Source organism: Varroa destructor, unplaced genomic scaffold, assembly GCF_002443255.2.
Source record: "Varroa destructor unplaced genomic scaffold, Vdes_3.0 BEIS01000001.1, whole genome shotgun sequence".
Classification (NCBI taxonomy): Eukaryota; Metazoa; Arthropoda; class Arachnida; order Mesostigmata; family Varroidae; genus Varroa; species Varroa destructor.
Window position 1 is genome coordinate 18524608 of NW_019211454.1, and position 14460 is coordinate 18539067.

The 14460-nt window shown below is 43.4% G+C and overlaps 1 protein-coding gene across 1 annotated transcript in view; it reads left to right on the forward strand.

Moving 5' to 3' along the window:
- The first annotated feature begins 2913 nt into the window (after positions 1 to 2913).
- Positions 2914 to 14460, forward strand: part of bru1 (bruno 1) — a 48679-nt gene continuing 37132 nt past the window's right edge. Inside the window, exon 1 of the mRNA XM_022789192.2 lies at positions 2914 to 3519. Within this exon, the coding sequence (XP_022644927.1) occupies positions 3476 to 3519 (44 nt within the window). The 5' untranslated portion in view covers positions 2914 to 3475. The remainder of the gene's footprint in view (positions 3520 to 14460) is intronic.

Below are 14460 nucleotides of genomic sequence, written 5' to 3' on the forward strand. Positions count from 1 at the left end.
TGAACATCGATGCAAATCACGATCATTGCTAGCGGCAATGGCAAGCATAAAGTTCGTAATCGAAAAAAAAAAAAAAAACTGTCCCATGTTAATAACCATGCCAAAATCCATGTTTTGAATGATTGAAAAATGGTCGCTGCTTGGTTAACCACGAAGTTGAGCTATTGATGTTGCCGCTAATGTTGATAATTTTACAGATAACAGGCGCAAGTAGGCAGTCGAATACCAAAAGTGCCTGGGCCTAAAGTGTCTAAGCATATGGGCGAGCAAATGGGACCTTGATGAGTTAGTTCCCCTACATCCTGGCTAATCTAGACCATAATTTTATGTTAGGATTCTTTTCTAAATGGGTGCAAGGTTTGTAGATCGACAATGCGTCCGCAGGAAACGAAATTGATCCGATTAACGGAGCCGAACGCGTGCTAGCGGTCGTACCATTGCAAGCACTAGGCAAAATAATGACGGATAAAATGAGAATACCGTTACCTTGCTATATATCTGCTGTTTGTCTGGACTGGCTGTTATGGCTACAAACCGCTGGCCGCATTTAACGGGAGACTTTCGCAAATGAAAAACGATTGCAGGTGGCTGAAATCGCCTAAAAATAACATCCGTATAATTTGCCGTGAAAGAGAATCAGCGCAGCGTTTTAAGGAGACACCGATATTCGACATTCCATGTAGGCAATATAGATTTTCTTCACAGTTACCAGTGCTTATAAGAATATCGCAGGTTATGTGTTCATCGAGCTTTCCGGCGAAGTTGCACTTGATCGAAAACGTATTGATAGGTACAGCAAAAAAATTACGTGAACCTTTATATGCTTTCTATTTTCATCTATATATCACTTTTTTTTCGATTACGCAGAACATAACGTGCAATCATTCTTCTACGAATCGAGATTCATTTCATCCTCATCTTCTTTTTATATTGATTTATTCTATGAATTTAATAGCCACTTTATATGTCATCGCACAGAAGATATTTTCATCTAAAATTGTTGATCGGCGTTTCGAAGATGCCAGTGCTTCGTCTCGTGATCTTTGACATCCAGTATCGTGTCAAGCCAAGCTCTCATACGAGGCCTAAGATAAGTAGGCAAACCCTATCGTTAGTGGGGGTAGCGGTAGTATGTAATAGTTTCAAATAGGCAGACAGTGCGGGAGATCGACTCAGTGCCGCACCGTGTCACTGACAAGAAGACGATTAGTTGTTGACGTCTTTAGTGAGTCATTATCCCGTTAATCTTCGCCGATAAAGCTGAAGCCAATGACTTTGAGGGAGGAACAGAAACATTTGAAGAAAAGCGACGAAACCGCAAACGGCTTTTGCCACCCAGGACACACACGATCCTACAGAAAGATATAGAAGCAACCGCAAGCATTACCAGACGGCTGGGTCAAGCATAAATAGTTGAGGCGCTGCAGTCACACTCCTAGACCCAACCTTAGATCTTTTAACCGCCCCGAACAAACCACAGCAAAACGAGATCAGATCAGATTTTCCATCTAGTCAGCCCGCCGACCAAGTGAGATACAGGCGGTTCGCTGCCCTATTGTGACTGATCTCAGTGTAACGGCCACTGGCAGCATTGTTTCTAAATTCTCACTTTTTATGGCTAGAAAAAGAAGCTGAAGTACGACAAGAGGAGGAGCGTATGTAGGGAGAAGAGAAACGTAACGGAATCGCCTCTCGCTAATTTCACCTTGTGCGAGCGTCATGATAACTAACGTGCCCTTTCGGATACAAGGCACTGCAGCGCGTCTTATCTCCTCTTTTCTTGCCTGCCATCAGCGGCGACTCAACCACAATATACCTAAATTTGTTTGCGCATGTTCCTCTGCACGGTGGGTGACAACATTCAGTGCATCGGCCGGCACTAACAGGTCGACGTTTACTTGCGTATAGTTGTTGTTATCATCGTTACACAGAGAAAACTGGAAGACAGAGACCGCGTTCTCTGAGCAGACACGATCATCTATGGGACTCGTCAGACCCATCGTTCGTATCACGATAGCACTGACACCATGAAAGCATCGAGTAGTCATGTCGGTGCTGAATTAATATTGCTTGGTCCTTTTAAGTATTAACACCGTATGGCAAGTCCCGTCGCCACGTGCTCATACGTGGGGCCAACTTAAATGAACCTTACCATTTATAAGTTTGCCGGGCGACACTGAAGAGAAAGGAAATGCTGTCGAGCTGCTACAAAACGTACAAATCAGTACGGCTTACTTCGCGAATTTCGTCTTGGCTAAGCATATCTCAGACGCATGCTTGTCGCCACCAACACTCAATCGGGCAGAAAAACGTGACTGGATGTTAAGACACTTAGATCTGGTCAGAAAAAGCAGCTGTGCAAAAGATTTACTCAGATAATCAGACCGAGAAACAGACAGAGCGCGACGGTCAGAGCTGACGAACAACGGTATGAGATGACGACCGAGCGCCGATCTCCATCATCTTTTAGGCGCTGCTCTCCGATTTTTTAATTGCCAGCTAGCATAGTAAATAACGTGTCACCGATGTATTATTATTTACACTATATAGAAGCGGTACAATGCAATGTCAGCTTTACCAGGAGAGGGCGAACAAAGCCTACTCATAAATGTGGTAGTCTTTATTGGCTGGGAACTGAAATGGCTTACGTTGATCACTAAACTTAACGATGGTAACAATAAATAACTGCTTCATCTATCTTAAATGGAGTGAGTTTAATTTGTTGTTCTAGCAAAATCATCTTTTAGGCGTTACAAACCTACGTTTTGTCAAAGTTCCGGACAATGGAGACCACTACTTAGGTCTACAGTACATCAAAAAATACTGATAATAATTATTGTTATGATGGTCATTATTATTTTTATAATTAGGTTGTCTAATGTGTTTACTTTTTGTTTATTTTCCTTCCTGCAGGTCGCATTAGCTGACTCACTACTGAGCTTGGACATTCCCTAGGATCTTGCTCGTCTATTGCTATCTAGCGAATGTTCGTATTTCCGTGTCACAAACTGTTACTGCTCGTCCCATCCGTGTCATCTGTGTGAATAACTCTTTGTACAGCAACAACACTCATAACAAGTAGGCCAACAACAACGACAAGCCTGAAAACCGAAATCCAAAGGCCTACACAAGGTTCAACGAACCGCTCTTCTTCCCTGAAGTTGGCAAAACGTAATATCTTCGCTGAACCCATTTGTAACTAGCTATCAAACATCAAAGCCCCAAAGCTGCCATTAATTGATTAATCTACCCACCCATACAAGTACGTATATACAAAGGAAACGATGTCACCATTATAAGGTGTCACTTGAGTACGAGCAACCCCCCAAAGAAAGCTAAATTAGACGGTAACCGGCGTAAACTTCGTAGACGAACGACGCCAGTAGAAAAACAACAGCAGTAAGGAGGAAGATTTCTCTCAAGTTGATCGTTGCCATCGTCATTACGGGCCGCACTAACTTTTAACATCGCCAGGATGAGATCGCCCCAGCAGACGCCAATCACGCAGGAAGCAATCGCGTGAGTACACTTCCGTTCGTAGGTATTCTAATGACGCGAGTTCTAACATGACTGCCTCAGTGGACGCGCGGGACATATATTAACGCATAGATATTAACGGCCTGATGGAGTAGTAATGGTCATTTAATAGTACCGTTTGACGATACTTTTGTGATGTAATTATAAATCATTATTTTATCTATAGTGCTACAAACACGAACCCTTCACACTTGAATAAGGCAACACATTTCTCAACTCAGCTTTACGGAAAGTTCACTCTTTTTCTATTGAGTCATTTTGAAATTCTTAAATGTTATTTTCCATGTTTGTAGTCGCTATCTTTCGTTTTTTGTCATTTCAATTCGATTCCAGCTATGTTTATTGCATGTAGAATGTTCTAGATGTGAGCTTTCAACATTTGCTTACTGCTAGATACGTTATAAATGTAACAAAACTTCCTGAAAGTTATCGGATGGAAACTACTGGCAATTTGCCGATCAAGTTTATCGTCTAAGAAGTATATCGTAAAAAGTTAATATATATAAATACAATATTTCACTATGTCGCAGCCGTTGGCGTATCAACTGTTCTAGTTCGAACGGCTGGTCGGTAATATGGCTTCCAAGATCTCGACGAAACAAAATGGTAAATGATTATTTAGCAATGAAAAGTAAGCAGAGCATTTCATGACTCGAATACTCACAACTGGCACCCGTGAGAACGAGTGGGCCAGAACAATTGCGGACAAAAGCTAACAAAGACAGAAGTGGTCAATCGCAATTCAAGCTTGTGCTGACCACTTAAATTTTGCCAGGGCTTGTCTGTGAGCTAGAAGACGTTCAAGAAGCTCCCTAAGTGCTGACTGCAATAGGTAAAGAATAAAAGGACCGCATCTAAAACATGTTAAAATTTCGTCGTTCTTACCTAGATACCTTCTTCAACAATCTCATTTAAGTTTTCCAGCCCGCTAAATAGCTCCGGACAACCCACTACAATGTTTTTTGAAACTGTTTTGTAAATCTCTCTCATAAAAACCCAAAAACAAAGCCACGAACAAAATCGATATTTCCGCTTATACATTAAACTGTCGTCAGATATCGTCCACAGTTAGCGTCTCGGAAATCATTTCAGACGCCAACGTTATCAAGTCCATCGCGAAAGGAATCCCTCGGTCTGATGATGGCATGCTATGGCCTCCTCAGTTTCGCATACGAAAATTTTTATCAGCTGTCAACACAGCTGGCTTTGTATCAATATATAGCAAGTTACACTATTCTTGTGGACTAATCAGCAGTTGTGACGCCCCTACGCTGATTTACCGTTGACCCTTTGTTGTTCAATTCCGTTTGCTCCTAATTGTATTGGAAATACTGCGAGCGCGCGTGCACACACATACACACTGTAAGGAAAATTTAGTCGTAACCTACCACCAGAATTGTCTTGTCATACAAGCGTCAATGACAACTGTAGAACGACCGCAGGACGCTTTCTGGCGCACTGATAAGCGAGTCCTTACCGTAAGCAACTGCTGAGCTCGATTTAACTTTTTTTGATTAAGAAAACGAAGTAGATCCTTGCAGCCCGTCGCGAAAATATAAACTATATATATATAAGGAAAAAAAAACAACTTAATAGCTGATGTCTGCTGCTACGCGATGCGACGATTATATCGAAGACGCGCACGTCGTAACCGGGTCACGTTCTTATAGAAGCAGCCTAATCTTTCTATGCCCCGAAGTACCTTCTCAGACTGAGCCGACGTGAAGACTCGTGCCGACTTTGAGTAAGCTCTCATTGTTATTTACACTGCGTTCGCCAACATTCTTCGCCCAAAAAAGCAATAAACAGATATCCTTCTGGAAAGCAAACGGTTATTACTCATTAATATGGAAGCGATCATACCAGAAATGTACGAAATAGCTTTACGTAGAAGCCTTATTGGAGACTAGATCGATTTAGTTCAAAAAGAATTAACTTGTTCTCATTTGTTATTATGCTATGGTCTGATAAAGGTTAACAGATTAACAGAAATGGGTCCATAATAAGAGAGACTTGAAACGAATTAAAATAAGTTAGATGTTGGTTCCTTCCTGCAGCTCTCAGCCCCAAATGCTTTTCGGTATTTTTAGAGCACAAAAGGTAATTTCAAGAAGCAGGTAAATGAATGGTGCTATTGCACTTTATAGCACCGTAGCTTGCCCGAAGCATTAATGAGTTTCAGTTATCAGCGAAATTTTAAAACAATGGCTTCAGCCTCATCTAGAAAAAAGATTTCGTCAATCCAGAAGCTTTCTGATTGCGTCTACACATGACACCCGAGTGATCTAGTCACTGATGTTGTCAGTCCATGGCGAAGAGAACAAGGGAACTAAACCGGGTAGAGTCGTTTAAAGAACAATGATATGATAACTGATTTCGTTTCCATCCCCCCTGCTTCAAGATAGCATAGAAGATGATATGCATTAGACACGTCCTAAGTAATAGACAATCAATAGCACTTTTCTCGATATAGAAAAAAATACAAATGTATATATAAAAGTTAAATGGCAGCTGATTAGTTAAGCCGCCATATTGGCACAGTTGTCGTTCAGGCTACGTATATTTATTTATAGATAGTGTCCTTCTGTAAGATGGCAGCGAGTTCGCACCAAGCTGCAAAGTATATTGATCCAAGCTACAGCATCGGTCGGGCCCTTGTCACTTTCACTCGATTCATCGCCTAAATAACTCTAATGATAGGCGATTGTATTGGCTGCGATAGCGCCAAAACAACAGAAACGGAGTTCCCGTACGGCCCGGCCCGGCCCGCAGTCGGAAAAAGCAGAAGAAGAAGAATCCCGTTAGAGAAGTTGGCAATGTCCTCTTCCGTTATTTGCTTAGTCTACGTAATGTGCTACTAGAGCGAACTATATTAGCAAGGCGTCGAAGCTCAATGTGGAACACGTATCGCGTTTTCGTATGCTTTAAAAACAGATTTTTCTATCATTTGTCCTTCAGTCTTTTCGATAGAGATTTTCTTGTGTTTGTCGTCATCGAGTGAAAAATCCGAAAGAAATGTTTGCTTACACCGTTGGCCGCTTTGGCCTTTGTGGCCAAATGCAAACAAAGAATGTCCCAAAGTTCATATCCAAAACGCTAACAGACCAACAACCTTTTTTCCCTAACATGGATGAAAAACCGGGGTCTTTGTATATTCGTACTATTGTAAAACAGAGGCTGGTTTTACATCGTTCAATATTGTGACAAACAATCTATTTTTGTTCAAATGACTCTAGGAAACTACTCATGTAATAGGAATGGGTTAAACGCATCTATAAGTGATCATGACGGTATAATTGTCGAATGTTTTCTCCCGCTACGAAAATGCCTTGCTTTGATCCGCGACCGGATAGAAAGAAAAATAAGACGCGAAATAATATTAAAAGTAGATGTCTTTGAAGAAAAAGATGAATACAAGATCCTTTCAATAATCATAGTACAGAGCCTAAGGACAATCGGCTCAATTATAAGGAGTGTCTCTTTGTAATTCTTTAGTTGAAAGAATTAGATGGGTATTAGTATTCGATAGGGAAGAGTCATGACAACAAATTATGATCTGGTGACAGACGTGAGTGTATGGTAGTGGCACTGCAAATGAGTACTCTCAGTTTTATGTGAGTTCAATAATCTAACGCAATATTTAATTAACAACGATATGCAGTGCACAAGAAGCAACGCGATGCTTTATGCTGAATCTGCCCTCGTTAAGAGTGCCAGAATGTCCCTTCTCTAGTGTTTTGGCTCTGTCCTATTCTACTGCCCGTGTTATCAACATTGACGCTGACGCTAACGGTAGTGTGCCCCCAATGATGGGCACATACATGACTCATAATTACTTGAGGACGAAGCTCTAACAGGTTGAGCAAATATCAACGAACACTTCTGCGAGGTAGCTTACAAAAGTTGAACTGATAACCTGCCAATACGATACCAAACAAGTTATTCACCATCGTTGTTACGGAGGACACCAAAAAAATTCGCCTGATTGCATTTTTTCACTCGTTCTCTTGAAGTTTTATTGCTGTGAAGTTCTTTCTTTGGCTGAGATTTTGTCTGGCCCTCTTGTCTCCACTGCAGGAACTGCAAGGATTGACTCGAAACAGGAACAAAGCGGTAAAAATCCGCAGCAAAAAAATAGCCGGCCAAATAAGGACGGGGAAGAAAACAAATGCTACCCCCGCTATTGTACAAAACTTAGTCGATTCGTCGCTTTTTAGCCACCGCACCCCTGATGCCGCAGTGCCACCAACGAGGTCAATGACCCCCCCGTTTCTCATCAACCGGGCAGCTCCTGTGACGTTAGTTCTTGAATTACGACGTTCAGAGCTGCGCGACTTCGAAGCAAATTACACCGAGATCTGACCGACTGTATCATAGCAGGACTACCTCAGCGCCCAGCATATATATTGTGTATGGAGTAGAACGGGGTAGAACAACGAGCGCCGTGCAGCTTCGCGGCACCGTGGCTCGTCACTTTGCAGCCCAGGTCTTCTTCTTACAGTTTTCCGTTAATGCCCTCGCTGTCGAAGTAGTATAACGTCACAAACAACGTACTGCTACCACCACAAAATAATGTTGAAGCAGCGACAGAAGCACAGAAAGGCCAGAGCCTCAACAACTCTAGCGATCGGTCGAAGTAGCCAGAATGTTCGACTTCACCAGACCATTTGACTACACAGCTCGACTGACCCCGGCTAGTTACAATGTTCCAATGTAAAGATGCTGTCTGTGAGCAACGATCGCAGTCGACCCTGGACGCTGTCTGCCGCTGACGGGGTTGGTTTCGTGTTGAAAATTGCTGCCCTGTTTCGTTGCGTTCCATTGACGAAGACTCTCCGGTTGAACGTCGAAAAGACATTGAGGTAGTGAGTCTGGCCGTAAGTCAAGAATACAACGAATGGGAGGCTCTCTGTCCAACGTAGATGTATCGCATAAGAAATGTAGACGAAGTGCAGCATATTTGAAATGAACGCAGAGGCAAAGACCGACAGGGAGGGAAAGGAATTATAGAATGTAAAGGTAAAGAGAACAAGGGACCGAGGAAAAATAGGTCTAGCTTACAGAATTACACAGCAAGCGTCCATGCTTGCGTAAAGGCGATTAAGGCAGCAGAACCCAATATTCTGGATCGCGATCTGGCGCAACGCTATTGCTGGTGGTCCGATCCAACGCAGGCGCATTTGCAAGAGCCGATGCTGACGGACGAGAGAAAGCCGGAGGGAGAAGGGGCACGACCGACAATTGCCACCCCGTTGTAGGAAGAAATTGCAACACAACTCATGCGAACGTGAGTCACTATAACTACGATCCTTCATTGAACAAGAGCACTGGCTCTTGCAATGCTGTGAATTTATATGTAGTCGAGCTTTGACAGGGGGTAGGCCATTGGCGTCTATGGACACGCTAACAGTCGGATCGGCCTCTTCGTTGAGAACCATAAGCTGATCAATGAAGAATCGTAGTGGAATGCAACACTCTGTTTGAAAGACATCACCGTTCTTTGCAAATCATCTACCTCTACCGACTTGCTATTTCTGGCATTACCGAAATGTACGGCACCTACATGAACGCCTGTACTACTGAATTTTTTGAAAATTTACTTCCTTTCATTCTGCTGTAGATTCCTATAAACCGCGTAGCGATTTGAATACTGTCACAGGGTTAATATCTGTGCTTGCGAGTCAACATGATTATTGAAGCTGCCATTGACGTCTGTGTCGAGATGTGTGAAGGAAGTTAATTGAGCCAACTCGGCCCAATCAAGTCAAAAGATGTTTGACTGTGATCGTATGCTTAGGGTCGATTTAATCTGCTTGGGGTATACGAGATTCAACTATACGAGGACATATAATGTCAATAATGTTTAAGTTTTTACTAAGAAACTAATTCGTGTGACAACGAGTAAGCTGAAACCAGTTCTGAACTAGTAATATGCTCCGATTGAATGCGCTACTGATACCAGATAATTCCGATACTGCGAATAGCAGTGATATATATATATATATATATATATATATATATGCAGTAATTTCCGTGAAGCTGACATCACAGCGCAAAGTTCAGGATCGTACGGTATACTATGCTTATCTTACACAGGCCGTCATTATGCATTATTCAATTATAGTGAGCACATATTTCGTCAAACGAAATCTTTTGCTAGATAATTCTATTGTTCCGTACTGTTATGCAGTCATTATTAGGAATGTTAATTCTATCTAGTACGTGATAGCGGAATTCCGGCCAATTCGAAGCATTAGACACACATGCTGACTGGCAAAATCATTCAGTCAACGAAGCCACGACAAATATCCCGTTCCTCGTCGCACCTTGAGGGAACGAGTGTTCCAGAACGTGCAATAGCGTCATTCACCGTGGCCCAGTTCTTACCACTGCTGCAGCTGCTCGTGATGCTTCTATATGCCGTTGTACTGAATGTTTACACGCCTGGATGTGCGTTACTTTAGGACCCATCGGCTAGTACCAATTTTAATGTCGACGCATGTTCGACGTCTAAGGTCGTTTTATGTATACACATACGTCGTACGCGAGTATCAACAAAATATGCACTAGAAAACGCTTCGCCGGCGTCTTTACGGCAAAGTACTAAATAGATCAAAACACGACAGTCGAAATGGAAGCGACGATGTCTGCGGGTCCAGTACCCGCGTCAAATCAAAACAATAGGGGTAAAAAACGGTATTCAACGGACGCAGCAGCAGCAGAGATTCATCTTTGTTAGGCGACATCAACTTCGTTGGGAGGCGATGCAGTCAATATGTATTTCTACCACGGTCACTTCTTTCAGAAACGAGAGCATAGAGGTGCCCATTGCGCACCCATGATTATCACAGCAGGCAACGCGCGTCACACGCTTTGAACTGAAGCAAGGACTTTTTGCAACGCCGAAGTCATTGTAATGACCGGCACTGCATATCGTGCGTATAGTATAAGCAAAAAAAAAACAGCGGCGCGAATGAATCGATGTACATGCAAGGCAATATCGGGGGTAGCCAAGAAAGGGTAGACCTTGAAGAACTTTTAAGAATGGCTCGGCCTAAGAAAAGCTCCGAATATTTAGTTATCGGATAGTTTTGCTTTTCTTTGTGTTTCTGTCATGAAACTATTAAAAACAGGCAATCTCGCAACGAAGTTCTGGTCTAGATCAGTCGAGCAACGGGTAAATCCAATAAGTAAAACCTCGTGAAGCAGCAGATTTGGGTTGAACGATGCGTCAAGTAGATTTTTATTCGTTGTAGTATTCGTTATGTCCATACGCTTATCGAACTTCCATATTTCGCGAACATTATGGGTCAAAAAAGATATCAGCGACAAAAAAACAACAGGGTAACATATGAGTCGATGAAACCTCTCAATCTGTTGAAGACATAGATATAATACACAGGTCGTGCTGTTGCTGTGACCTCTTCATCGAACCTACAGACTGGTCGCTTATACCATTAAATGTATACATCTGCTTAGAATACAAACAAACTGTGCTGGTTTGTTTAAATCGTATCGTTAAAGGCAAACATTATTCTACTAGTTGTATGTCACCTAAAAGCGAACCAACAACCATATATAAATAAAATATAGTAGCAGTCATAGTTATCGATTTATAAATAGGCGGAAATGGAGTTCATGTTCGACGTTCTACTCGAGGAATATCAATAAAGGAATGTTTCTGCACTGCTGCTTTAGACAGCCCCTTCGGGGCTAGACGAACGGCTTAGAGCTTGGGCCAAGCCACGTGTCTGCAAATTTAGCAGGCAAACGTCTTCCCGCTGCCCTATTTCATGAAGGCGGTTTAGTTACTACGACCAATACTGGTAGCTACTATGAACAGTCACAATAATGGAGCAATATTCTCTGCTCCTCGTTGTTTTAACGTGAGTTCTACTCGTCCCCGAAAGCAAATGCGGTTACTAACCGCACGCTTTCTGGAACTGTACACCACTCCTAGACCCATCCCGATTGAGAGGTTTCTCTTGGCGGATAGATCGTTGAAGTTACCACGATATGAGTATTAGATGTTCACGCAGCATAGCCCGATGGCGGTCTCGTCGTCCCGGCCGCTGTTAGACCCTTACTGTTGGTCCATGTGCCCGCGTCACTTTGAACCCCGTCACTACCCAGATGCAGGTCGCCGGCATTCCGTCATTTGACTGTGAGCCCCGCTGACACGATGGTGCAGAAAGAAAACGGCAACATCACCATAACCATCGCTACAACAACAACAACAACAGCAGTTTGAACGACAACAGCCACGTCACCAAAGCCTCTTTGACCGGTGGCCTAGAAGCGGCGCTCGCGGTAAAAGCAGACGAAGACGAAAAAAATGAAGTACGCGGTTCTCGAAGCGAATGCTGGTGTCAGAAGGGATGCAGGATCAGAAACGGTGCCGGTTGAAGCAGCGACTGAGGTAACATCGGCGCTCCAGCAGAACACAGCAACGATACTATCATCAGCTCATGAAGCTGGAAGAGGATTTTACAGCGGGTTTGGCCACAGAGGTAGTGGTTGAAGATTGGCTAAGGGAAGGAATCTTCTTGTTTTCAGTTCGGGCCGGCTTGTCTGGCATCGTTTCGTAGCATGAATCGCTCACTATTAGTTGGTTGCTTGGTGGCGTTCCTGCTGTGGGGAGAAATGGCACCGCTTCGACTACGTATAGCTGGCCAAATGATGGCCCCTGGGCCGACCGACCGACCGACCGACCGACCGACCGACCGTCTGATGTTCGTTGTGGAATGTTGTCTACAGGCCGGCGATTGCGACTCGTAGTGTTCTATTGGATGAAAACGAGAATCTGTGTCACGAGAGTCCGAAGGTGGAGAATACTCAGTCAGATATACATACAAACACATACAACAGACACACTCACAGAGCGATGGTACACAGCCTGAGAGCCAACCTGACGACCGACTAATGACTGAATCCCCAAATATACGAATGAAGCACATGGACATACGAGCTAACGCTAGAATGAGCCAATGGACACAAGCCGGTGATTTTTGCTAGCGGCGCTAACAAATGCTGTCGTTGATTCTAGTCTTTCTGTCCTTCTTGCTATTGCCTTATTGCTGGAGTGAAGCAGTTGAGCAGTTCGTTGATATACCATCGATGCAGCGATGTAATAACCACTGGAGCAATAACTAGAGACGACTGTTGCCGCTGGCTAACCCGACCCAGCTATTGCCCCAAGCGCGATGCTGCCTACCGTCGAACGTCGAACAAATTCAAACGTCCAAAAAGAACGAGGAACAGCTAACGGTGAAGTCGTCAAACGCTTGCAACGAACGGCCGTTTGCTCGCCACTCGAACCCACCGATCTGTGGAAGTCAGTAAAGTCAGCTGTCAGGTTTTCTAGCATACGGGTAACGTTTAGCGACCAAGTTATCGCTTTGGCTACTATTACGCTATTACGGCTGTCGTCGTTGTCAAAGTCAGCGATGTCAGCAGGAGCATACGATCAAGCAGGATCCGATAAAGATAGTGTTGCTAAGGTATTGTCTAGGGCTATGAAACTAGTGTCAAAGACCAACTACACACGGTATTCAGTCATTAGCACTTTAGGAACATTAACTTGGTATGCCATTAATTGATGGAATCAAACAAAACATAGTAACGCCTGAAGCTGGCATAAACGTTCGAGTTGATGCATTTGTTCTAGATAACAACAGCATATTTTTTTTCCGCAATAAACATATATATTATAAAACAGTTGCTTCGAATGAATCGTTTATTTCTTCTCTATTCCATGCACGATGTAGTAGGAGAAACTTTCGAATATTAAAAATTTCAGAGATTCTACGCACACGTGTGCAGTAAATCAGTTTAATAGTTCACCTCGAGAGATGGCCAAATATTAGTCCAATACAGGTGCATTCCTTATACTTATCTATCCTAAGATAGTGATGATGATCAAGCTAGCTTGATTGAACCTACCACTCGCATCTGATCGACGCCAGAATATATGCCGTTGTCTCAAAAACGATAGAGTATCTATAGTATTAATATTGAATAAAAAGCGATCTTGGGAAGCCTTCAGATGGGATTAGGCAACGCTAGACTTGGCTAGAAGTACTTTGTACCCGTGTCGCAAGCAACGAGTTCCATTGTTTCCAATGGCTATAGTTTTAATAAGCTGTGCAAACTACCCGAATTGAACAGGCTCTTATCAACATGCTGGTTTCATCCATACCTTCGTTACTATTATCTATTCTACAGTAACTGGAACAATGTCGAATCGTTTAACCGTTTCTAGCCGGCTAACTCGCAAGCATGCGGCTTAATCCCAGGCTGCTCCAAATCCTGCTGGCTGCTTCGGAATCGTCGTCCGCATCAGGTGAAACGAAACGCCGACAACGTACACTATAGTCTTCAGTCTTCCTATTCCTGCTCACCGTTTTCATCACATAGTCGAAACGCCACTACGCGTAACCGTGTCGCCGATGCTCGGTGTTGCCATGATCATTTTGTCGACTTTCACACGTCTTCTGCAACAGTATCCTTCTGTGTTCGTCTTTGTGACCAGAGTCAGCCTGCACTGGAGTTAAAGCGCGAATTGGAACTCGAGCTGCCGCTCTTTGACGCTACCGCAGCTGTTGAACCGGTTAGCGTCACCACCGCTGGCCTCATGTCGCGCGGCTATTCTGGAGGCGTTGTTCTTACTATTATTATTATCATTGTTGATGTTGTTGCTGATGCTGTTGTAACACGACGAAGGTTGCACGCGCCGTCAAATAGCAGAATAGCCAGTAATGGAACAAAAAAGGTAGAAAGGAGAAAATTCGAAGAGACGAAGAAATAACCGACAATAAGTGTCAAACAATGCGATCTAATACAGCGACATCTTTGTTGCCGGGGAAGAAAGGAAGCCGATTCAAAGTAGGTGGAGAAGAAAGGGGGGTGACCGCCAGTATCCCA